The 26,277-nt window shown below is 41.7% G+C and overlaps 2 protein-coding genes and 1 non-coding gene across 5 annotated transcripts in view; 1 reads left to right on the top strand and 2 right to left on the bottom strand.

The window, feature by feature from the left end:
- LOC139420245 (high affinity 3',5'-cyclic-AMP phosphodiesterase 7A-like) overlaps positions 1-14,282 on the bottom strand; it is a 42,654-nt gene extending 28,372 nt beyond the window's left edge. For 2 of the 3 annotated variants that reach the window (XM_071170113.1, XM_071170115.1), the window contains exon 1: positions 13,317-13,538. In XM_071170113.1, coding sequence (XP_071026214.1) covers positions 13,317-13,454 — 138 coding nt within the window. In that variant the 5' untranslated portion in view covers positions 13,455-13,538. Of the gene's footprint in view, positions 1-13,316 lie in introns of all 3 variants that reach the window. The other variant, XM_071170114.1, reaches the window with a different exon arrangement.
- Positions 14,283-17,501: 3,219 nt separating this feature from the next.
- On the top strand, positions 17,502-23,163 carry LOC139420244 (dnaJ homolog subfamily C member 5-like). Its single transcript, XM_071170112.1, has 6 exons — positions 17,502-17,937; positions 18,083-18,126; positions 18,613-18,735; positions 20,564-20,777; positions 20,888-21,062; positions 22,438-23,163. The coding sequence occupies exons 3-6, from the start codon at positions 18,629-18,631 to the stop codon at positions 22,524-22,526; spliced, it is 585 nt and encodes a 194-aa protein (XP_071026213.1). The 5' UTR covers positions 17,502-17,937; positions 18,083-18,126; positions 18,613-18,628; the 3' UTR covers positions 22,527-23,163.
- Positions 23,164-23,271: 108 nt separating this feature from the next.
- Positions 23,272-23,357, bottom strand: trnay-gua (transfer RNA tyrosine (anticodon GUA)). Its single transcript is given in 2 exon segments — positions 23,272-23,307; positions 23,321-23,357. It is a non-coding gene; the product is annotated as a tRNA-Tyr (tRNA).
- Between the last annotated feature and the right edge of the window lie 2,920 nt (positions 23,358-26,277).

Raw genomic sequence — 26,277 nt, 5'->3', positions numbered from 1 at the left:
AAGATTTGGCATGGGTCCCCAGATCCTCAAACCGTTCTACAGCTGCACCATGGAGAGCATCCTGACCGGTTGCATCACCGCCTGGTATGGCGCTACAGAGGGTAGTGCGTACGGCCCAGTACCTCACTGGGGCCAAGCTTTCTGCCATCCAGGACCTATATACACTAGGCATGTCAGTGGAAGGCCCAAATAATTGTCAGACTCCAAGACTGTTCTCTCGGCTACCGTACAGCAAGCGGTACAGGAGCACCAAGTCTAGGTCCAAAAGGCTCCTTTACAGCTTCTACCCCTAATCCATAAGACTGCTGAACAATTAATCAAATGGTCACCAGGACTATTTACATTCCCCCCCATTTTGTTTTTACACTGCTGCTACTCACTCTTTATTGTCTGTGCATAGTCACTTTACCCCTACCTACATGTACAAATTACCTTCACTAACCTGTACCCCCACACATTGACTAGGTACCCAACCCATAGCCTCGCTGTTATTCTTGAACTGCATTGTTGTTAAGGGCTCGTAAGTAAACATTTGACAGTAAGGTCTACCTGATGTAGTCGGCGCATGTGACAAATAAAATTGGATAATACAAATGGTCCCGGAATTACATTTACCATGTTACGTCTAGTCTATGAGACCAGGCTGACCACACAGGCCTGTGACGTCAATCGGCTCAGCCTCATTTGTATCAATGATTTTTACCCATTACCATTCCTCTCGCATCCCCTCTGGGCTCCTCTCTCAAAAGGAAAAATGTAACACTTTGAAGCCATTTTCTCCCACAATGCAGTATGTGTAAACATCCATTTATTGAGGCTTAAAAAATCACACATTACAATTAACCAAATGTCTAAGCAGGTTATGGCCTGCTCCCATTGTCAATTGTCCCGTCTGAAATCAGTCATGTAGTAAAGCTATAGTGACTAGTTTACCAACCACTGTCACACACCATCTTATTTGTCACATGCGTCATAGACAACAGGTGTAAACTAACAGTGAAATGCTCACAGGTACTTTTGCATAGAATGCAGAGTTAACAAATAAAATAGAGACAAGGAATAAATACGCAGTGAATGAGACACACACGGAGTAGAACATAACATTACTATATACAGGGAGTGCCAGTAGAGTCGAGGTGCAGGGGTACGAGGGAATTGAGGTAGCTATAGGTAGGGGTAAAGTGACTAGGCAAAAGGATAGATAGCAGCGTGTGGGGAGTGTGAAAGTGTGTATGACATCAGTATGCATGTGTGTGGGCGTATGTACAGTAGTGTGTGTATGTATTGGGGTGTCAGTGTAAGAGTAGAATCCAGTGTGTGTGCATAGAATCAGTGCAAAATAAATAAACTACTCCGGGTAGCCATTTGATTAGCTATTTAGCAGTCTTCTTACAGCTTTGGGGTAGAAGCTATTCAGGATGCGGTTGGTTCCACACTTAATGCATTGGTACTGCCTGCTGTGCAGTAGCAGAAAGAACAGTCAATTATTTGGGCCTTCCTCTGACACCGCCTGGTTTCGAGGTCCTGGATGGCAGAGAGCTTGGCCCTCTGTAGAGCCTTGCGGTCAGATGCCAAGCAGTTCCCATAGCAAGCGGTAACGCCGACAATCAAGATGCGCCCGATAGTGCAGCTGTAGAACTTTGAAGATCTGAGGGACCATGCCAAATCTTTGCCTCTTCCCCCTCAGGAGGCTGAAATGTCATGCCCTCTTCACAACGGTGTTTGGACCATGACAGATCCAACTCTAACCACTTACAAACACAGATAAGGATCAGAGGGGAGAATCTCAATTGCATACTCCTCTCCAAACATATTGGAGAAGGTCAGAGAGGGGGACCTCTTGCTCTCATCCAATGGGTTTGAGAAGGAGGCAAGGAGCGAGGCTGCAAGGAGTATGCAATTGAGATTCTCCCAGGTTTGTTCTCCTACAAGCCTACACACACTTATATTTTAGTAATTTAGTAGTGAGTGCATACATTTTCATACACTCTCGCTGGGTGTGTCCGTCTCCCTCTGTCCCTATAAGTCTAAACTAACATGACGGTGGCAGCCAATCCAAGTCTAATCTTTTACCATCTGGCAAACAGGCTTGAGTCACGGTCGGTAATGTGGTGCAGTATTTTACTGTCAACACGTCACTGTTTACACACAGCACCGCCACTTAGCGTGTGAGTAATAACCACTGTGTGTGTGTGGGCGAGGCACTCCGGCATATACAGAACGGCATCATACTCACAGCACAAGGCTGGCAGCCTGATACTACCTTTGGATAAGGGCAAAGTAACATACCTCACTGTAGACAAACATACTGTACACAACGCTGGCATTGGCTTGGGCAGATGTTTGGGCTTTGTGTGCTAGTATGGTCACTACATCAATGTCACCGCTAAATGTGCAGAGGAACACACGCACACACAAAGATAAAACACAGACAGGCATAACCATACGCAAAGACCCCAAACTAGTGGATATAACCTTCTTACTCACACATTCACACAGAGCTTTGGCTGACATCTGCTGCTGGTGTCTAGGCTGGCCTGTACGGTCACTCATCATTTCAGTTAGCAGCCAAAGTGCAGGATTACCCTCCACTCTACTAGAGGTCACCCTCCACTCTACAGACGTCAAAAAGGATGGGAGGGGTGTATACACACATACAGTACCGGTCAAAAGTTTGGACACATACTCATTCAAGGACTTATTTATTTGGACTATTTTCTACATTGTAGAATAGTGAAGACATCCACACTATGAAATAGCACATATGAAATCTGGTAACCAAAAAAAAAGTGTTTTAAATCAAAATGTTATAGTTGGAGATTCTTCAAAGTAGACACCCTTTGCCTTGATGACAGCTTTGCACACACTTGACATTTTCTCAACCAGCTTCACCTTGAATGCTTTTCCAACAGTCTTGAAGGAGTTAGCACATATGCTGAGCACTTGTTGGCTGCTTTTCCTTCAATCTGCAGTCCAACTCATCCAAAACCCATCTCAATAGGGTTGAGGTCAGGTGATTGTAGAGGCCAGGTCATCTGATGCAGCACTCCATCACTCTCATTCTTGGTCAAATAGTCCTTACAAAACCTGGAGGTGTGTTGGGTCATTGTCCTGTGGAAAAACAAATTAGTCCCAATCAGCCCAAACCAGATGGGATGGTGTATCGCTGCAGAATGCTGTGGTAACCACTCTGGTTAAGTGTGCCTTGAATTCTAAATAAATCACAGACAGTGTCACCAGCAAAACACCCCCACACCTCCTCCTCCATGCTTCACGGTGGGAACCACACATGCAGAGATCTGTTCACATACTCTGCATCTCACAAAGAAACAGCAGTAAGAATAAAAAATCTCAAATTTGGACTCGTTGGTCTAATGTCCATTGCTCGTCTTTCTTGGCCCAAGCATGTCTCTTCTTATTGGTGTCCTTTAGTAGTGGTTTCTTTGCAGCAATTCAACCATGAAGGCCTGATTCACATAGTCACCTCTGAACAGTTGATGTTGAGATGTCTGTTACATGAACTCTGAAACATTTATTTGGGCTGCAATTTCCGAGGCTGGTAACTAATGAACTTGTCCTCTGCATCAGTGGTAACTCTGGGTCTTCCTTTCCTGTGGTGGTCCTCATGAGAGCCAGTTTTATCATAGCATGTGATGGGTTTTACAACTGCACTTGAAGAAACTTTCAAAGTTCTTGAAATGTTCCGTATTGACTGACCTTCATGTCTTAAAAGGTAATGGACGGTCGTTTCTCTTTGCTTATATGAGCTGTTCTTGCCATAATATGGACTTGGTGTTTTACCAAATAGGGCTATCTTCTGTATACCTCCGCTATCTTGTCACATCACAACGGATTGGCTCAAACTCAAAGGAAAGACATTCCACAAATTAACTTAAGGTACACCTGCTAATTGAAATGCATGAAAGGTGACTACATCATGAAGCTGGTTTAGAGAATGCCAAGAGTGTGCAAAGCTGTCAAGGCATAGGGTGGCTATTTGAAGAATCTCAAATATAAAATGTAACATTGATTTGTTTAACTCTTTTTTTGGTTACTACATGATTCCATATGTGTTATAGTAGATGTCGTCACTATTCTACAATGTAGAAAATAGTCAAAAATAAAAACCCTTGAATGAGTAGGCGGTCTAAAACTTTTGACCAGTACTGTGTGATATTTGTGTACGTTTGTGTATGTTTATTTTTTATAAATTAGCAAAAAATACTAAATTAACCCGTTTTTGCTTTGTCATTATGGGGTAGTGTGTAGATTGATGAGGAAAAATAAAATAAACATACTTTTAGAATAAGGCTGCCACACAACACAATGTCACAGATGTCTCAAGTTGAGGGAGCAAGCAATTGGCATGCTGACTGCAGGAATGTCCACCAGAGCTGTTGGCAGAAAATGTCATGTTCATTTCTCTACCATAAGCCGCCTCCAATGTCATTTTAGAGAATTTGACAGTACGTCCAATTGGCCTCAACCTCAGACCACGTGCATGGCGTTGCGTCGGCGAGCAGTTTGCTGATGTCTATGTTGTGAACAGAGAGCCCCATGGTGGCAGCAGGGTTATGGTACGGGCAGGCATAAGTTACGGACAATTGCATTTTATCAATGGCAATTTAATTGCACAGAAATACCGTGATGAGATCCTGAGGCCCATTGTGAGGCCCGTTTCTCTTAAGGTATTTGTGACCGACAGATGCATATCTGTATTCCCAGTAGAGGTCGACCGATTAACATCTGAATGGCTGATTCATTAGGGCAGGCTGACTACGTGTTATGCGAGTGCAGCAAGGAGCCACGGTAAGGTGTTAGCTAGCATTAAACGTAACTTATATTTTTTCAATCAATCTTAACATAATCACTAGTTAACTGCACATGGTTGATGATATTACTAGTTTATCTAGCTTGTCCTGCGTTGCACATAATCAATGCGGTGCCTGTTAATTTATCATTGAATCACAGCCTACTTCACCAAACAGGTGATTTAATAAGCGCATTCGCGAAAAAAGCACTTTCGTTGCACCAATGTGTACCTAACCATAAACATCAATGCCTTTCTTAATCAATACACAAGTATAGATTTTTAAGCCTGCATATTTAGTTCATATTGCCTGCTAACATGAATTTCTTTTAACTAGGGAAATTGTGTCACTTCTCTTGCGTTCTGTGCAAGCTGAGTCAGGGTATATGCAGCAGTTTGGGCCGCCTGGCTCGTTGCGAACTGTGCAAAGACCATTTCTTCCTATCAAAGACCGTAATTAATATGCCAGAATTGGACATAATTATGAGATAACATTGAAGGTTGTGCAATGTGTCATGACGTTGACCTCTTTAGGTATAGCAAGCCCCATCCCACTCTCCCTGCCTCCCCCTTGCCTCCTTCAACTAGGTTGCTGTGGTCAGAGAGGTCGTAAATTCCTGAGAAGACCCTGCCACATGGCCACACAGTATTGAGAGTACATTTTCATAGAGAACAAAGGAAATCCTTCCACCTCATAGAACTTGAGGTACGAACAAATTCCATGTTCCGGAGAAAGTATAAAAGATCGGTGAAGAATCCAGCTACGAACTGGTCCGTTTGTCACAACTTGGGGAAGCTCATGGGAGATGGTGTGGCCACATTACCATAACGCTGTTTATATAATAGCCTCAGATATGAGGTTTACATTAATTGTTGTATAAGATGAGAGAGTATGATACTGTTTGTATAATTGTGTAATATGATTTTAGACTTTAATGAAGAAACAATGTCTAAACAATTCCCTTTTGATTTGAACAAAATCAGAGGACCGCCCCTGAGCCCAGTTAGGGTCAGACATCCTGGGACAGCCCTTTTCTGCCATTCCGAATAAAAACCCCACTCGGGTTTTCGATCAGCAGACCGAGCTTACCTCAATTACGAGATGACTAAAGGTTGCAGACCATGTTTTTCTCCATTAGGAGGATGAAGGTTGTAGACCATTGCTGAATCTTTTAACCTCTTTCAGCTAGGGGGCACTATTTTTATGTTTTTAAAAATAAACGTTCCCAAGGTTAACAGCCTATTTCTCATGCCCATATGCTAGAATATGCATATAATTCACAGTTTAGGATAGAAAACTCTAAAGTTTCCAAAACTGTCAAAATATTGTCTGTGAGTATAACAGAACTGATATTGCAGGCGAAAACCTGAGGAAAATCAAACCAGGAAGTGGCTTCTATTTTGAAAGCTTCATGTTCCATAGCCTGCCTTCGATCCATTTAAAGGGATATCAGCCAGATTCCTTTTCCTATCGCTTCCTCAAGGTGTCAGTCTTGAGTTTCAGGCTTTTATTTTGAAAAATTAGCGAGAAAGATAACCCAGCTATCCACTGACGCGATGTTTTCGCATGAGTTTTGCTTGCGCAACACAGTGGGGCAGCCATCGACTCCCTCTCCTACTGAAAAAGAGTGCCGGTTGATATATTATCGATCATATATTTAAGAACAACCTGAAGATTGATTATAAAAAACATTTGACATGTTTCTGTGGACATAACGGATACTATTTGGAATTTGTCTGCGTTGTCGTGACCGCTCGAGCCTGTGGATTTCTGAACATTACCTGTTTGTTTGGCACGTTTTTTGGATATAAAAATAATCTTTATGGAACAAAAGGAACATTTATTGTTTAACTGGGAGTCTCGTGAGTGAAAACATCCGAAGATCAAAGGTAAGCGATTAATTTTATTGCGTTTCTGATTCGTGACCAAGCTACTTTGATGCTAGGTGTTCATAATGTTTTGTCTAGTGATCAATAAACTTAAACGCTTGGATTGCTTTCGCTGTAAAGCATATTTTCAAAATCTGTCACGACAGGTGGATTAACAAAAAGCTAAGCTGTGTTTTGCTATATTGCACTTGTGATTTCATGAATATAAATATTTTTAGCAATATTATTTGAATGTGGCGCTCTGCAATTCAGCGGTTGTTGATGACAATTATCCCGCTAACGGGATGGGTTACGTCAAGAAGTTAACCATACCACGTGGTTAAACTCTTAGACTATCGATACCAACAGAATAAGAACAAGTCTGATATTAATTACTAGTCTGCTGCTAGGAATTCCGTATCATTGAACGCGAAGAACGACAACCGCCGAAACATCCATTCTATAACGAAATGAAGGAATGTCACTGAACTATCCACTATAACAGAGAGAGGGAGAGAGACGGACAATTCTACAAAAGAAACAAACTTTTCACCAGTGATTAAGTCGACACACTCAGCGTAAATATATTGATTGATTGCAATTGTTCCCGAATGAGTGAGCGTTCATGTGCAAAGGATTAGCATTTCAATTGTTATAATTATCACTCTGTAGTGGCTTCTTAGTCGACCCCCACTTCCCCTTTTGTCAAACAAGCCGCCATGCCGGTTTAGCCCACTAGGGCACATTCTCCTATCATTTCATGTAACCACATTTACCTTATTTGTTTATGCATTTCTGTGAATTACTTAGTGATAAATAAATTATTTAAGACAATTAATGTATGATGACTCATAGTGAAGACTGGGTTTGTGCAGATAACCAACAATTTACGACGTTTGGAATGAGACTAACGTGAGGTAAAGTAAATAAAATATCTGAAAAGTTATTTTAGGAAATGATAACTTTGTAATCTGAATATTTTTCCTTGGTGCCCCGACTTCCTAGTAATTACGGTTACATGATTAATCAGTCTAATCGCGTAATAACTAATTACAGTCATCAGTTAATGATAGTAAAGACATGACAAATGTAACAGTAATATTTAGACTTAGGGATGCCACCCATTAGATAAAATACGGAACGGTTCCGTATTTCACTGAAAGAATAAACGTCTGTTTTCAAAATTATAGTTTCCAGATTTGACCATGTTAATGACCCAAGGCTCGTATTTCTGTGCGTTATTATAATTAAATCTGTGATTTGAAAGAGCAGTCTGACTGAGCGGTGGTAGACAGCAGCAGGCTCATAAGCATTCATTCAAACAGCACTGTCCTCCATTTGCCAGCAGCTCTTCACAATGCTTCAAGCATTGCGCCGTTTATGACTTCAAGCCTATAAACACCCGAGATTAGGCTGGCAATACTAAAGTACCTATTAGAACATCCAATAGTCAAAAGGTACATGAAATCCAAATGGTAGAGAGAAATAGTCCTATAATAACTACAACCTAAAACTTCTTACCTGGGAATATTGAAGACTAGTGTTAAAAAGGAACCACCAGCTTTCATATGTTCTGAGCAAGGAACTTAAACGTTAGCTTTTCTACGTGGCACATATTGCACTTTTACTTTCTTCTCCAACACTTTTGTTTTTTCATTATTTAAACCAAATTGAACATGTTTCATTATTTATTTGAGACTAAATTGATTTTATTGATGTATTATACTAAGTTAAAATAAGTGTTCATTCAGTGTTGTAATTGTCATTAATACAAATAAAATAAATATCAGCTGATCAATCAATATCTGATTTTTTTGGTCCTCCAATAATTGGTATCGGAGTTGAAAAATCATAATCGGTCGACCTCTAATTCCCAGTCATGTGAAATCCATAGATTAGGACCTAATTAAATTTATTTCAATTGACTGATTTCCTCATCTGAACTGTAACTCAAAAAAAATTGAAATTGTTGCATTTTTATTTTACCTTTAACTAGGCAAGTCAGTTAAGAACAAATTCTTATTTACAATGACGGCCTATATACAATGACAGTGGGTTAACTGCCTTGTTCAGGTGCAGAACAGATTTTTACCTTGTCAGCTCAGGGATTCGATCTAGCAACTTTTCGGTTACCGACCCAACGCTCTAACCACTAGACTACCTGCCGCCCCAAAATTGTTCAAAATAGATAGGATATGCCCCTCAGACCAGGGTCAGGCAACCCACCCAGGGTCACTGGGTTTGTCGGTCAGACTGGATAGAGGATTCAGAAATAGACTGGTTACCACCATAGTGTATGTAGGTTCTCATTTAACCTACTTGCAAACAAACTAACAAAGTGTCTTAAATGTACCTTTTGTTGGAGATAACCGTTTGTGATTAAGTAAATAAATGTTTTCAGATGGAATTCAAGCTTAACTTGAGAAAGTTCTCAGCATTGAGTTTGGGCTCATGTAGCCTAGTTGATGCTGTATTGAAGGCGTACTTGAAGCTAGTGAATCTAAACCCAACCAGAACTCTACAGAGCTAACCCTGTGAATTATCATTTATGCCAAGTCTAGCAGCTCCAGGTCTTTACAGTGGTGTTCAGCAGAGACTGGTCAAAGCTCATCCACACACTTCCCTGTTTTAGCCCCATTGATAAAACCGGACTTCCTCATGTTGTCAGTCATAAAAACACTGGGTTCTAGCTGAGGACTCCCCACAGACAGACAGCACAAGTCAGGCTAAGGAGGAAGCCTTCACTATTCCCATAAACTCTGGAATAACACACACGGTGTGTCTAAACAGATCAAAAAAGCAGCAGAGCTTCATAAAGTGACAGCTTCTTCCAGAGTTATGGACCCTCGTGGTGCAATGCTGTAATACATCATGGTACATTCCAGTAAGGCAGTGCTGAAGCCATAAACCTGGACTTAACTGCAACGCAGGTTGCTGCATGTGTGCACGTATGTGTGTGACATTGCTTACACAAATAGTTTGAATCTGCTTGCAAACACAGGTTATTATATAGGGAGAGTGGACACACTCCACACCGGGCTGTTGCAGGGAGATTTCGCTGCAGTGGAATTTCACAGGCATCCAGGCAGTGGCTCAGGGTATTGAAACACCTGTTGTATGTGAAGTGAATCAAGGTAAAAATGTAGTCATTCATAACCGCCACTCCAATGCTAATGTTTCACAGAGTAAACACAAAGAGCAGGAAGGAAGACTGGCTTGTAGCCCGAGCAGTGAGCATGCAGCACAAACTGTCAGCAGTGTTGACGTGTGCAGCCTCATTCTCACATCCCATTGTACTCAACACAGTAGCACATAAACAATGCTAACGTGAGGGGCCCCGAGAGAGAGAGAATTGTATGGTTCGTTTAGATCCTTCCTGTTTCCTACTGTAAATAAGGTCCTGAACTGAAGTCCTAAACACCTCCAGGGAGAGTAAATACTCCTTTTAATTGAGTCATGTAAAGAAAAACTCATGACATTTGATAAGGACAGTGCTACTCCTAAAGAGGGTACACCATTCAGGGAACAGTCAGACTATTCTCATGAAGGTTGTCAGTTTGGCATGTTGGGGGTTAAAGCCGTGTGGCTGTGAAAGAGCAGCAGCAAGGCTCTGAACAGCTCCTTACCACATCCTGAAACTACGTCAATCCAGCCACACGTCACCATCTCAAAACCGTATCACTTCAGTTAATGACCCAAAGCAACAAAAAAGTGCACCCTTACGCCCCAACCCCCCACCAAATACAGCCAACAACTCTTGATGGGATCCCCTCTGTCTGCAGAAAAACAACTGGTGGTGTCGTCCTGTTGCGTGCCTCGCTGGATCATATTTGCCAATTCTCCTTTTTCCTGTCGTAAATCAGCATGTGACTTACTGCTCCTCTGTTTCTGTCAACAGATTTTTATATCTAGGTTACACACATTAGAAATATCAATTGGCTCTGTGGCCTGTCCTTATGTCCTTATCAGTGAAGAGGTGTGTATTTCAGTGGTCGATCAATGCTCCAGGCACAGTGGCACATGATACTGGCAGCTGCATTGTTCCCTGTAATGGCCTGGCTCTCGCGATGTAAACACCAACTCAGGAATCAAATGAGGATCTCTTGCCTGTGTGTAATGTAGACCACATGATTAAATGACCGTGTTCTACTCCTTGTCCTGTACAACAGGACTTGTCATAGTGTCCAATGTCAAACTAATGTCTACTTGACTCCTACGGTGGACATGCCTACTCCGTTTCCAATCTACTTGGACATTATCCTGACGTCAACTCTAAGTAAAACACCTCGAACCATAGAATATACTTTAGCCTTCTCTTTTTACACCTCAGCGTACACATGCATAGGCCCCTAGAAGGTGTTTCTCCTTTAAATGTAATGTCATTCCATGGATCACGTCTACAGAGGATACGATATTGCTGCAAACTAAAAGCCCTACGGACACAAACAAGGCCTTCTCTTCCCATGCTGTGGCCATGGGAGCCGCACCGCCTTTTCTAGAGCATATTTCCCACCCATTCACATGCATACTCCAAGAAAACGTTGGTTTTTGTGCTTGAACCCTACACTTTCGCCGTCTGTTTACAAGAGGAAATGTGAGTGAGAGCTGAGTTTGGCAGAGAGCCACTGGCCTCAGAAACTGGGCACATGTTGAACCGGCTCCCTCAGTAACGCTAGCCCGTCCCATGTCCCTGCTTCCACAAACACCAGGACCAAGCAGCGAGCACACAGTACCAGAACCACACAGAAAAAAAACACTGCAGTGACCACAGAGGAAAAGACTCACCCTTATGGTCAAACAGTGGGAGAAAAAACACAAATGTTTAGTGTTCTGAAAAAGCCCACAAAGTAAATATCTCCCTCCCCTCCCCCTACTGGGACAAGTCTCCCCTCCCCCTACTGGGACAAGTCTCCCCTCCCCCTACTGGGACAAGTCTCCCCTCCCCCTACTGGGACAAGTCTCCCCTCCCCCTACTGGGACAAGTCTCCCCTCCCCCTACTGGGACAAGTCTCCCCTCTGTAGTGCTGATCTCTTCACATGAAGAAACCTAAATCTGATGCAAATCATTGTTTCAAGTAACCCCACTTAACACTATAAAGAGCCTGTAGCGCGTAAAAGCCCAACAGCACACAGCCACCCTTTACAAATGAACTGCGGCCCACTTCAGAGAAACAAGGGGCAAACACGGCCCAGGAGCACAATGGACCCTACAGTGCATTTGTACACAGGGCCATCTGATCTCACGCCCTGCTGACTATGGTCTTCTCACAGGGGGCATAGAAATAGATTGAGCTGAAGGGACATCCCCCGTTCAAAGCAACGTTACATGGTGTAACATGGCAGCCATTTGGAATATTCAACTAACTAATGATCATCGCATCCGAAAACTGAGCGGGATTTTATCCGTTCTAGTAACACAAATTCTATGCTAGAGGGTCGGGACACCGTGGTCCTTCAGTGGGGAGGGTCTGTGAAGCATGGTCCATCAGAGACCAGTGCTCTAGAATGTGAGCCCACACAACCGGACCCTCTACTATCCCACAATGCACCCTAACACACACACACACCACTTCTACAAAGATGATGGAACACAAAGGGCCCGGAGTGATGGATGGATGGATGTAGCTTGTCTGGTTGATCTATCCCTGCACACATTCCACAACACCTGACAGAAAATCATTTGTCCTGAGAGCCAGAGAAAGGTGGGCTCAGAGAGGGGCTGTATATCTGTCAATGAGTGTGATTTGAAAGCAGACACGTGGGTGGTTATGTGAAGCAGTGGGCTTGACAAAAGACTAATGGATTGTCCACCGAAGAGGGATGAGACCCAAACACAAAACACAGTCTCACTGCCTGGTTAATGTGTTACAATGCCATGGGAGTTAAATTGGGGGAGGGGGCTGACTTGAACAAAAGTACAATGTGTAACTAACTATTCTGTAGGATGACTATGAACTACTAAACATGATACACGTTGGCATAATCATCAGTTGATAACTTTAGTCATGTTCCAGGACTTACCAAATTGAAAATATATTATTGTAATGATGTTATAATGACAAAGATATTATTGGCTTCCTTGCACCAAAGTTTGCATCAAAAGATACTGAAACTCACAGGCCTAAGCGACATTGCACAACTATGCCTACTGTGCAATTGGAGGATAAGAACTAAAGGAATAGGTTATCCAATGCGGCTCAATATTTTAACGCGAGTCTGTTAACGTGTCTGGATTGGAACACACTACAAAGTAGACAGGCAGCACATTCCTTGCCGCACACATTGTAACAACTGGTAGGAGACAGTTGTTGCAACGAACACTAAGCCTTGCAACAATAACAATACAGACAATGTTCACGATACTGTACAGTCACGTGTATGTGCAGAATTGGAACGTGACTCCATTAACTGATTAACCGATTAATTAAACGGTTCTTGTAGTACAGTTTCAGGGTGACATTGCAAATTGATACCACCTGCAGGATTCCCATACGACTCATGAATCTGAAAGAAGCGATTCAACAGCTGGTTATTAGGTAGTACATGACATTTGTCATCAACTTGATTATGTAGTGTCAATAGAGCGTGCAGAAACCGTGTATTTTAAACCGAAACAGGTCCAATAATTAGGTAGTACCTGAGACAACTGTCTTGGATCAGGAGCGCCGAAGAGAGACGAGCTGGAGCTGAAACTGATGGCTCCTCTCCGGCTGAGGACATGCTTAGGAACCGGCCTGTCTAGAGGCAAAACCGGCAGCTGGTAACATACTTCCATTGAACAAAGTCAGAGCTGGATCCAGATCAAAATTCAAATAAAAAAATGTAAAACAGAAATGAATTGATAGAATGGAAAATTCAAATTAAATGCAGGAAAATAATAGGGTTGATTGCAGAGCGGTATCCCTCCTTTGTGGGGGGGATCAGTTGTTGCTTCAGCAGTAGGGTAGGCTACTTGTTCTTGTTCTAGGCGACTTTAAACTTGACAAAATCGCCGTCATTGATACATTGTCTATGTTTCTTGTCTCATTTGGTCCCATTCTATTCGGATTATTTTAATGCGGATCCTTCGCTCCTTATTCCACACAGATTTGGGGCCGCAAAAGACGAGGCCTCTATATTTTCTGCATCTTTATAAAAACGCGTACTCATTTTTTGTCCAAAACTCCTCTCAGACGTGATTCATCGTGATATGTCTGAAAATCTAAACAAAAGGAACGACCCCTCAAAACACGACAGCTACCGATATACAGCAGTGGTGGATGAAGTGAAAGGAATCCTACGAGGTAAATATTGGAGAAGTTGCCTTTACAGTGGTTTGGTGGTAATTCAGTTAACGTGCCAGAAGAAACATTATCAATATGTATTCGGTCTTTCTTCACAATGTAAGCATAAATAGTACCCGTAATTGACCACACTTCTGTCTCACTCAATGCAGCACTGTGTAATTTCAACAGAAAGTGGCTGGCTCAAGGGGAAACTCGACGTTAATCTCACTCAAACTCGGCGTCCGGCAAACAATATTAAGTGCACCGAAAACGCAAAAATGTGAATTAAGGTAAATGTATCTCCTTTAACTACCTATCTTCCTAAACATTAGTCTGCTCTCGAACACACCACCTGCCAGAGATGGAACCGTTCGAGCGACTGCATAACGCCCTTGTGCAATTTATCCAATTGCAGCATGGCTACTAATGTTACATCTATATTGATTGGACAATGGCATTGACTTCGTTTGCAACAAGTTACGCTATTGGCTAGACGTCCAGGGCGATCCCCTGATACTGATTTGAGCTGTCGTTCACGGACGGCGCGGATCTCCACAAGGGTATTCCAGCACAATGGGGTTTGCCCTAGAGCAGTCCACATCATTGCATGTGATTACCTTTTCTGCCTGAGTCATCCAGTTGTAGCTCCTTGAGAAGTGGGACTCCAGTTTTCAATGTGAGGCTATGGTGGAATTGAGTGGAATACACTTCCAGTATACTAAAGTAATGTTTTTTAATGATCTGTTTATAAAAGCTATAGGGTGTCTGATAGCTCAGACTAATATAATACAAGTCAAGAATAGGCTACTTACATCTGAAATGACTTGTATCGATCTTTACTGACCACCCTACCTTCATTGATAGCCTGGCTAGCTATGCACACTTTGGCACATGTCATCTTTATTTAACTAGGCAATTCGATTATTTACAATGACGGCCTACACCAGTCAAACCCGGACGACGCTGGGCCAATTGTGCACCGCCCTATGGTAGTCCCAATCACATCCGGTTGTGATACAGCCTGCATTCGAATCAGCGTGTCTTTAGTTACGCCTCTAGCACTGACATGACATGGAATACAAGGAATGGAGTGGAATATTAGCTAAACAGACTGGCAACCACCCACTGGGCACACACTGGTTGAATCAACATTGTTTCCACGCCATTTCAACTGACGCAGTAGGAAGGAGAACTTCCCACAAATGCATCTGCGAGAGAGAGAACAGAACTCATACTCCGCCTGTCCTGCATCAATGTCAGACTGACCTATATCCATTACTAACACCTATTACCTGCAGACAGTGGCTATTGTCCGGTAGGTCTCTATTGTCAGGTCGTGTGAGTAGTAGGCTAGACCTAAATAATACCTTCTTTCCATGAAGTCAAGGAACAAACCATTCCATTCCAGAATTCTCCCCTGAAAACACTGTTCTAAGAACCACCTCTACATACATTCTTATTCAACTTTTCTTTCTGTCTTATGCAGGAGAACTGGGGGCTGAGCTGTACCATGGCAACAGTCAGGCTGAATGCCAGTTGAGGGGCATAATGAGTACCCCTCTGGCCTCTCCTCCACTACATCCCTCCCTCCCTCTCTTCTACGGCACTCTCAATGCAATTCCACACAATCACACTCCTTGGGAGGTCCTGCGTCTTTTCCAGGCAACTGAAGCAACAGTGTGCCAAATCAAATCAAATTTTATTTGTCACATACACATGGTTAGCAGATGTTAATGCGAGTGTAGCGAAATGCTTGTGCTTCTAGTTCCGACAATGCAGTAATAACCAACGAGTAATCTAACTAACAATTCCAAAACTACTACCTTATACACACAAGTGTAAAGGGATAAAGAATATGTACATAAAGATATATGAATGAGTGATGGTACAGAGCAGCATAGGCAAGATGCAGTAGATGGTGTCGAGTACAGTATATACATATGAGATGAGTATGTAAACAAAGTGGCATAGTTCAAAGTGGCTAGTGATACATGTATTACATAAAGATGCAGTAGATGATATAGAGTACAGTATATACGTAGACATATGAAATTAATAATGTAGGGTATGTAAACATTATATTAAGTAGCATTGTTTAAAGTGGCTAGTGATATATTTTACATCATTTCCCATTATTAAAGTGGCTGGAGTTGAGTCAGTGTGTTGGCAGCAGCCACTCAATGTTAGTGGTGGCTGTTTAACAGTCTGATGGCCTTGAGATAGAAGCTGTTTTTTCAGTCTCTCGGCCCCTGCTTTGATGCACCTGTACTGACCTCGCCTTCTGGATGATAGCGGGGTGAACAGGCAGTGGCTCGGGTGGTTGTTTTTCCTTGATGATCTTTATGGCCTTCCTGTGACATCGGGTGGTGTAGGTGTCCTGGAGGGCAGGTAGTGATGCATTGTGCAGACCTCACTACCCTCAGCGAAGACTAGGCACATGATAGTAGAACCCCATATTAACCTTAGCAAAGGACAAGCCAATCCAGACCCATTAGATTAGACTAGATGTCGACTGGTGGCGTTCTAACGGGTCAGAATGACGGGGCCTAGCTGTGGTGATTAATAAACTACATTTTTCATACACATTTCAAAAAGTGTAGTTGAGGTTGGTATTTATTTGGTATTTTTTACTAAGTGTTTTCAACAAACCACTCGACCACTCTAAAATTACATGCGTGTGTGCATGCATGTGTGTGTATGTGTACACACTCCCGTGAGTGTGACTGTCTGTGGGAAAGGAAAAAAGGAAAACATTTGTTAATTAATTCCTCCAACAGTTCCTTTATAGCACACACATATTGGTCCCTAGGCAGAAATGCTCAGCTGCATCAGGCACTCGGCAAGCCCAGGGGGCGCGGACTACAGAGCATGGATTCCAGGGACAGGTTAGCCGCATACCTGCTGATTCCCCAAGCAGCTACAAGTATCTTGTTGCAATCCCCTCACACCTCCCACCCCTCCTCCTTTGTCTGTGACAGCCTTTAGGGAACCAGAGGAGTCGCTAGCGCTAATTGATGATACAGTGGGCCCCTCTGGATAAGAGCAACTGACTATTGGCAAAAAGTGGCATTCCTTATATAACATGTTCAGATGTAATAGGTCCACACTTTAATTTGACTAGACTTGAACAATAAACATGACTGTTTTTTTAATCAGGAAATTAACCTTCAATAAAATTTGGTTCCAATCCTTCATGCCAATCTGTGGTTTTCTATGGACTTTCAACACCATAAACAATAAATTACAACTGTGATATGCCACTCCTTGAAAGAATCACTGGTCTGATAACTTTACCTTATCTAAATTATTATCTAAATTATTAGATATCAAATCAAATTGCATTGGTCACATACACATAATTAGGTGATGATATTGTGGATGTAGTGAAATGCTTGTAAAACAACAAACGTTCTGGGCTAATAATGTAAAATGAACACACAAAAAAACTAAATACTGCAAAGTTACTTAGTGAACTAGAACCAGAGCTGCCATGTCTGTCGGCGCCATCTTGCCTTTTACTATTGCTATCATTAGTCTTTATATACACTGAGCTGAGGTGAAAACTATTTATATTGTTACGGTAAACTTTGAGTCCACCTGCAAACCCTTTATGGAGCTACTTTTTTTTTTTTTTTACCTCTGGTCATGTTCATCTGTAAAATCTGCATTTATGTATCGCCATCTTGTGGAAAAAGAGTATTCATGCAGGATAACATTTTTTTTTTTACCTTTCTTCTATGTTCCAGTAGGTGGTGCTCTTGTGTCACTGAATACAGAGTTCTTGTGAAAACCATGGTGGAAACCTATCGAGCCTACTGAACAGATAGTATACTAAACAGCACAACATTACGTTAAATATTTTACCTTATCTTTCACCATCCTCTCAGACAGTCATCAACCGGTTGACACCATATCTATTCCACCCAAACACCTCAGTATCCTGCAGTATAATAGACCTACATCCGAGTCCCCTTTAAACTCCAACGCATCCAGGTAACAATGTTAAGGCCACTGGCTGCGAGGCCTGCTGAAATGTGAGCCCATGACTATCTGCCTGTATGTTTTATTCATCTCATCCACTGATCTAGTCCTCCACAGAGCAGACACCTGACTCCACTGACCTGTCTGTCTCTCCCAGGGACGACTGGAGCACTGGAGCTGACGGCCTGGACAGAGGAACAGGTATGAGGAGAGGAACGGGAAAGTCAGAGACAGAGATAGGAATAACTGTGGACAAATGCAGAGGATGTGTTTGGCAAAAATGTATCTTAAGTCTTTTCAGTTCTGTTGTTTGGTTTTTGAGGTCTTAGTCCATGTTTCAACAGTAAGGCGACGGGTTCTCTCATTTTGGTGTTCTCTGATGAATTTGGACAATGTAGTGACTCAGTGACAATGTAGTGACTCAGTGACAATGTAGTGACTTAGTGACTCTTGGATCGAATAGAGTGTTGAAGATAAAACATAGTGAGGGAGAGTTTGGGGAACAATTGAACTGTAGGTTCCCTGTGGGAAGTTTTTTAATTAATATTTATAACAGTTCTATCAATAATGAATAGAGATGCTGTGTGAACAGTATACAATTACTGGCAGTTCAGTGGATCAGCCAAACAACCGCACAGTCAACATCAGGTATCATATGAAAATCATTGTGGTTGATGTGTTGTGCAGGTAATGGTGAGAAAAGATGTCAGAGCAAAGGCAACGTTCCCTGTCCACCTCAGGAGAGACCCTCTATCTAGTCCTGGGCCTCGACAAGACTTCTACACCGGATGACATCAAGAAGTCCTACAGGTACACACACACACACACACACACACGCACACAAAATCCTTGCTCCTTGTGTGTTTGTGCATGTACGAGGACCCACCACTTGGAGTCATTGGCTTTGTAGAGTAACATATAACCTTTTGCCTTAACGGAGAAACTGGACTGCATATTACATCACTGACAACAACCCTTCAGCATGTTGACTCTTGTAAAACGTTTCATCCATATAACTCAAAATACTGTAATTCTGTTGGATTTTGGTTTGTAAACAAAGATCCTTTTCTTCATCGTAGCAGGTTATACATTGATCTGTAACCATGCACAAACAAACGTCATGTAACAACCAATGTCTATGGAGGTCAGAGGGAATCATTTTAATGGGATGTTTTTCAGGGGAAATGTGGCACAGATGTAGAAAAATAATAACTTTGTGAGACAGAGTGACTGACTGCTACAAGACCTTTTAGAATCACAGCAAGTGATTGTCAGACAGCTGCATGAATACAATATGACTTCCATAAAACTAAAATATTAATACTACAGAACAGATGGTACCCCTCGTTGTACTCAGTTCATATCAAGTGTGTGTGTGTGTGTGTGTGTGTGTGTGCGCACGTGTCCCACACACAAGCGTGGGTGTACTTGGAAGCTTGTCACAACCTGTTGGGAATTGTATGACCCTAGCATTATTGCAGCAGACAAATTGCTATGTACCCACTCAACAAGTAGTACCTCAACCTTATAATAAAATAGCAGGACGGACTTCCTATAATATGGAGAGCTGCTGATAAAAGTCACTGGTCTCAGTACTCAACTTTAATATGGTTATTGTGTAATAATGTTAGTATGAAAGGAACCTTTGATGCTTAGACCTAATCCAAATCAATTGTCTTAACCCAAGCCATTATCAATTATATTTAGTAATGTAATTCTACATTTGAATGTAGATTTTGTTTAAGATAACTATTTTATCCTATAACCTACATTTCAGTCAAAGTATATCTGTCAAGCCCTCGTTCATACATTGACTTCTCTCTCATTTCACCAATAAATTTCCATTATGTAGTAAGGCATTCCAACATGTAGTAAGTCAGAATCTAATGACTTATAATATAAATTCACTTCAGACTTCGAGTCATACAGATGCCATCACAATTAGTAGTTCTTAATTAATTGCTCTAATTGGAATTCACTTTCAGGAACCATCCAAATGGTTAGCGTTTGAACAGCCCTTGTTTGTGGTTAATGAATATGTAATCATAGCAGCATTTTCAGAGCCTCTTGGCTTCATTAAAAATAAACAAGCAGACGTGCTTCATGAAATGTTGATGAGAAATTATAATTTACAGCAAAAAAAGACAGTGAGAAAAAATGTATAATGTAAAAGTGACTGTAGTTATATTTATTTCATGGTATCTGTCAACCAAGGGTTCCAATGGACCTAATGCCAAAAAACAAACAACTGCAGTTGAAGCCAAAATGGCAAACTGGTACACCATGTATAGTACTGGGCACCAGCATTTAGCTCAGTGTTTCAGTTATATACTGTAGGTTACATATTTACATATTCTCGAGCCTGACTTAAGATTTGTAATTGTACTATACATGCTATTACAACTTTTTTGGGCTCATTGAACTAATATACCAATGCCTGGCAGGTGTGTGTGTTGATGGGTGTGAGGGAGCAGGCTTCTAACCCCACCTAATGGGAGATAATACTGCTGCCTCTTACTGAACGCATTAGATAAGACCATGAAATAACAAGACAGTAACAATGAAAACAACATTTCTGTTAGCTAAGCCTTTCGGATTGCATCATCTTTTCAATTTCGTAATATTTTTTACTATTTAGAAAACTTGCTTTGAAATATCATCCAGACAAGAACCCAGAGAACCCGAACGCCACAGATAAATTCAAGGAGCTCAACAATGCCCACTCCGTGCTGTCAGATGCCTCCAAGAGGAACATCTACGACAGCTATGGTTCCCTCGGTCTGTACGTGGCACAGCAGTTTGGAGAGGAGAACGTCAATGCTTATTTCATGCTTTCCAGTTGGTGGGCAAAGGTGGGTTTGTGTGTGTGTGCGTGTGTGTGTGTGTTTTTATGTGTGTGTGAAAAAGGAAAGTCTATGTTCATGTGTTAATAGTGAATGGTCTATGTCCATCCTCCACACAGGGTCTGTTTGCGGTCTGCGGCGTGCTAACTGGCTGCTACTTCTGCTGCTGCCTGTGCTGCTGTTTCAACTGCTGCTGTGGGAAGTGTAAACCCAAAACTCCTGGAGAGGAGGACCCCGACACCTACGTGTCCCCTGAAGACCTGGAAGAGCAGATCCGCACAGACATGGAGACAGGTGAGCAAATCAAATAACATTGTCACGTGCCGAATACAACAGGTGTATACTTTACTGTGAAACGAGCCCTTTCCCAACACCGCAAAGTTGAAAAGGAAGAAAATTAGCACACAAAAAAATGAAATAGTAACACAATAAAAGGGCTACCGGTACCAAGTCAATGTGCTGCGGTATGAGATAGTTGAGGTGATTGAGGTAATATGTACATGTAGCTAGAGATAAAAGTGACACAGCACAGTCAGGGTTTTGTAACAGAGAGATAAGGTGAACCCCACTGAGAAGGATGAAGTTGCCCTTTGACAATGATCTGAGGTCAGTGTTGCATTTCACATTCCTAATGGCTAAGGTTGGGACTCTAGGATGGTAAGCTGATCCTAGATCTGTGCCTAAGGGCAACTTCTACCATGAGCAAGCCTCACACACTATCTCTCACTGCTTCAGAATTAGCCAATAGCTCGCAGTTTTATTATTCATCTATTGAAACAACAACAGCAGCAACCTCCTTAATAAGCTCTGCCTACATCACTCTCCTACCTTATCAATACTACCTCATCTATTAATGGAAAAGCATTTGATGCTGCAAAGTGACTTTGATGCTAGGGCACAAAGACAGTGGAATGGCACAGACAAACTTTAAATATGTTTTCTCAAACACACCAAGTCAGCCAGTTAATGAAAATAAGTATACTTGATATATTTGTGCCAGATGTTTGGATATGATAAATTGCTCTGGTGCCAGTTAGCTGTGGGAGGTGGGGTGTGTGTTTTTCCCCATGTCTCTGCAGTTCTCAGATACAACTGATAATTACTGCCTCTGAGTCACGTCTCTAAATGTGTTTCCATAGCAGTTATTTTGAGCCCCATCTCACGATTAAAGGGAAACAATGGGCTTGGTTTCAGGCACTCACTGCAAAGTCTCAGCCCCCATGGGAGGATGATGAGAAGGCCTACTCATGTGTTTGGCTTCAGAACACATTGCTTATGATAACATATTTATTGGGAGAATTTATGAATATGAATAGGACCTCCTACTGTAGGCATAGCCCAGGGTAATTGAACTGATTAACGGGGACTTTCCAACCAAAGTTGTAAAACTGCCCTTCAAGCCAGCCAGCCTGACAGTGTGCCCAGTCTGTGGTGCCAAAAGGACAACCGGCAGCAGGAGGTAAGAGGCTTGACACAGGCAGCCGTCACCCCCTCACAACAGGACAGTCAAGACATCCCCCAGTCTCAACAGGATCAGCTATACTATAGATAGTGTCCTAGGCCTATTTTTAGGAACATTTTGGAGGATATGACATATTTGATTAGTTCTGTGCAACATGCTGCAACAACGTAAACGGATGCACTGATGAGCTGATCTTACCCTCTCCAGACGCTGACGACGTCCCCATAATACAGCAGCCAACCAATGCAAGCGAGAGGACCGGGTTGATTGGTGACGGACGACGGGCCTATACCTAACACAACTAAGAAGAAAGACCGGAGGACTGGTGATGTCATAGGGATTCCAGAACTGGCTTTAAATACCTGTATTTGAGTATTTGTTATTTGAATACTTATTTCGATATATTTTAGTATTTAAAAAAAAATAATGTGGCCTGAATCACTTACAACTAAGTATTTGAAAGTGTTTTCAAATAATTTCCTATAAATAGCCTACTATTTAACTAGTTTCAAAAACTATTTTCCAATACCTGGGTTAAATGCATGGTAGTGTATTTGAGTCATTTTATTTCTGTATTTTCAAATACATTCCAATATTCAACTACTTGTCTTCAAATAAAACATATCTACTTACTTCCAAATGTATTTTAAAGTAATTTAAATACTCTAAATAGTATTTGAACCCAGGATCTGAGGGGATTCATTCCTTGACCTGGTAGATCCCAAAAGGGTTCCAATTACATTCCACGCCTTGACTACACTTTGTAAATTCTGAATGAGTGTTAGTTTGTGTGCATTGTTTTTGTTTGTTATTTATTCTTAACAAAATACAAAGTATCCCTAGAATTGTGCATTTAAAAGTGTGGCTGTGAAAGAATTGAGAGATGTCAGTATTTTGTCATGTGAGCAATAAAGACTGCCCTTTTTGAAATGTTACTTTGGCATCTATTTTATAAACCACATTGACAGTTTTCAAACATGTAGATAAGATATGTGTGTATCAATTGTTATAGTTTCACAAATCAGGTAAGAAAAAATGTCCTCCTTCGAGCCGGATTTGAACCAGCGACCTAAGGATCGCTATTTAACCTCTACAGTCCTCCGCTCTACCAACTGAGCTATCGAAGGGGATACATGCAAAAGTGTCGCGGTGGGCTATTTATACATTAAGGTGCTTTTCTGCTCGGCATTCTAGCTAAGTTGTGTAGTTTAATTAATTTGGGTTAAATAGAATGTATTATTAGCCTACATTTTTCAATTACAAAATAGTTTATTTGACCTCATTTTAGCAGTCACATATTTAAATGAAGTATAAAGACAAACGAGCTATCTAGCTATGCACATAGCTAGTTACAGTAGCTAGCTAGCCAACGACTTTCAAACCCATTCGACACACTTAGCTAGCTAGCATGAGTCAAGTCGAAGATAATGTGACCATGTGTATCCTAAAAGTATGCTAGCTGTAACAATAATTTACCATTGTCAATGCCTACATTTTCCATAGAAGCTAGCAAGCAACAATGTTACTCTGTGAACTGGAGACTGCAAGTGCCACATATGTGAAGCTAGCCACAATTAGAATTAACCACAATAGTGGAATTTTCAGTTCGTTTTGAAAATAAAAGTCCCTTACTGAAAGTGATGCAAATGCATACTAAACTCTGCAACAACAAAAAACGTCCTCTCACTGTCAACTGTATTTATTTTCAGCAATCTTAACATGTGTAAATATTTGTATGAACATACCAAGATTCAACAACTGAGACATAAACTAAACAAGTTCCACAGACATGTGACTAACAGAAATGGAATAATGTGTCCCTGAACAAAGGGGGAGTCAAAATCAAAAGTAACAGTCAGTATCTGGTGTAGCCACCAGCTGCATTAAGTACTGCAGTGCATCTCCTCCTCGTGGACTGTACCAGATTTGCTAGTTCTTGCTGTGAGATGTTACCCCATCAAAATTAAAAGTATAAATCATTTCAAATTCCTTATATTAAGCAAACCAGATGGCACATTTTCTTGTTTTTTTTTTACAGATAGCCAGGGGCATACTAGCAACACTCAGACATCATTTACATTATTTGTGTAGTTTACAAACGAAGCATGTGTTTAGTGAGTCCGCCAGATCAGAGGCAGTAGGGATGACCAGGGATGTTCTCTTGATAAGTGTGTGAAATAGACAATTTTCCTGTCCTGCGAAGCATTCAAGTAGTACTTTCAAGTATTTTTTCTTAAGTACTTTACACCACTGATTACAAATAGTGGAATCATGTCATATTTGGAATAGATAATCATTAACAAGATCAGAATGTTGTTATATAAATGCAACAAAAGACAATAATTTGTTAATTTCACACTAAAAAAGTCAAATATGAGCTACAACACTAATATTTGTCTCTTCACAGTTGTGTTCTGTGGGTGTCACTGAGTAGACTGATACACCACTTAATTAATCCACAATCCACAGTTAAGGCTGTGCAGTGTAATTTGAATGTCAATACGCACAATAGGCTGACTGGGGAGGTGATTTCCCACAGTCAAAGTCCCTTAATAACAGCTACGGCGCTAATATTTGTATAACCTCTTCACAGCTGTGTTCTCTGAGAAGACTGATACTTAATTGATCCACAATCCTTTACAGTGCAATTTGAATGTCCAAAACACATTTAGTAGGTTGACTGTTAAGCTTAATGTGGCTCATTTCACAGTGGTTTCAGAGTCCTGAACTATGATGCTAATATTTGTGTATTATCTTCACAGTTGTGTTCTGTGGGTGTTACTAAGTAGACTGATACCCAATTTCATTGATCCACAATCCATAGGTAAGGCTGCACCCTGCATTATGAATGTGAGTATGCATAATAGACTGGAGAGGTGATTTCCCGAGCCCGGTTCCATAACGGGGCAGAAGAGGGCTTAGCCCACTCAGTTGAAACTTGTGCCCCTCAGTTTTATATTCCTATATAAAAAAAGCAAAAAATATTGAGTGACAGGTTGACACAAAATCTGTATCTCCGCTATGCTGTGTCAGCACAATGGACAGAGGGCGCCACGATGTGTGTAGGGGGCTATGGAAAGCCACTGTGGCGGTTAGGTATGATTCCATTGGGTTTCCATAAAAAGCAGGAAAAAACGCTTCTCTTCTGTGAGAAGTGAATATTGTGATATGCCTCCGCCTGTAATATTTTATTTGGATTTATAAGGGCGGTGTCAAGTTTACCGTTCAACTCAACTCAGCATCAAACCCCACCACTACGGAGTTTAGTTAGCTTCTTAGCTCGCTGTAAAAAAGCGTTGGTCTTTTAAGGCTTGCCTATTTAGCTAGCTCGAACCAGCTAATCTGCCACTGCCACAATGGATATCAGAAATGGACTTCTCCAAAGTACCCACACAAAGCCTGGCTCCTGTCTCAGTGGTTGTTAAAAGTTGTGACAGCATTGTGAAGTTCCTCTCTGACACCAAATGCATGTGTTTGTACAACACAGAAGTAAGAGTCGAGTCTACAGGGCTGCTGAAGGCAGTGACAGACCCGGCTTTAAGTTTAAAGCCACCATGGCGCACAGAATCCTCACTCTTATCAACTCTCCAAACAAATTGCTCAAGGCAAAAGCAACAGATCTTTACACTGGAGTCAAAGTTGTCCGTAGTGCATTTGAGTGCGCCGAGAAGACATTTGTGCGCAGTTCAGTGCCAGTGGCACTGACGCACCAAGCCAACAAAAAAGTTATGTACGTATACATTTCCAGCAATACATAGTGAACAGTACAGTAGGCCAGGAGGACAGAGGAGAAGAGACTGAGTGTAAAAGACTGTTCTTGGATGCTGTCATTGGTGAAATGTCAGAATGATTCAGCGAACACAACAGCCAACTGGTGGAGGCCCTGTGTGTCCTTGACCCAGAGAGCCATGACTTTCTAGTTGTAAAAAAGGTTGGTGAAAGCACTACTGGATCAAAGCAAAACACATTTGGTGGAAGCTGAGTTCAGTATCGCTTGCCAGTTTTTGCAGACTGAAATCGCCCGCTCCTGCTCCAATTAGGTCAAAT

The sequence above is a fragment of the Oncorhynchus clarkii genome, chromosome 11 (genome assembly GCF_045791955.1).
Source record: "Oncorhynchus clarkii lewisi isolate Uvic-CL-2024 chromosome 11, UVic_Ocla_1.0, whole genome shotgun sequence".
NCBI lineage: Eukaryota > Metazoa > Chordata > Actinopteri > Salmoniformes > Salmonidae > Oncorhynchus > Oncorhynchus clarkii.
The sequence above is the reverse complement of the archived record's forward strand: the minus strand, read 5'-3'. Positions and strand labels throughout refer to the sequence as shown.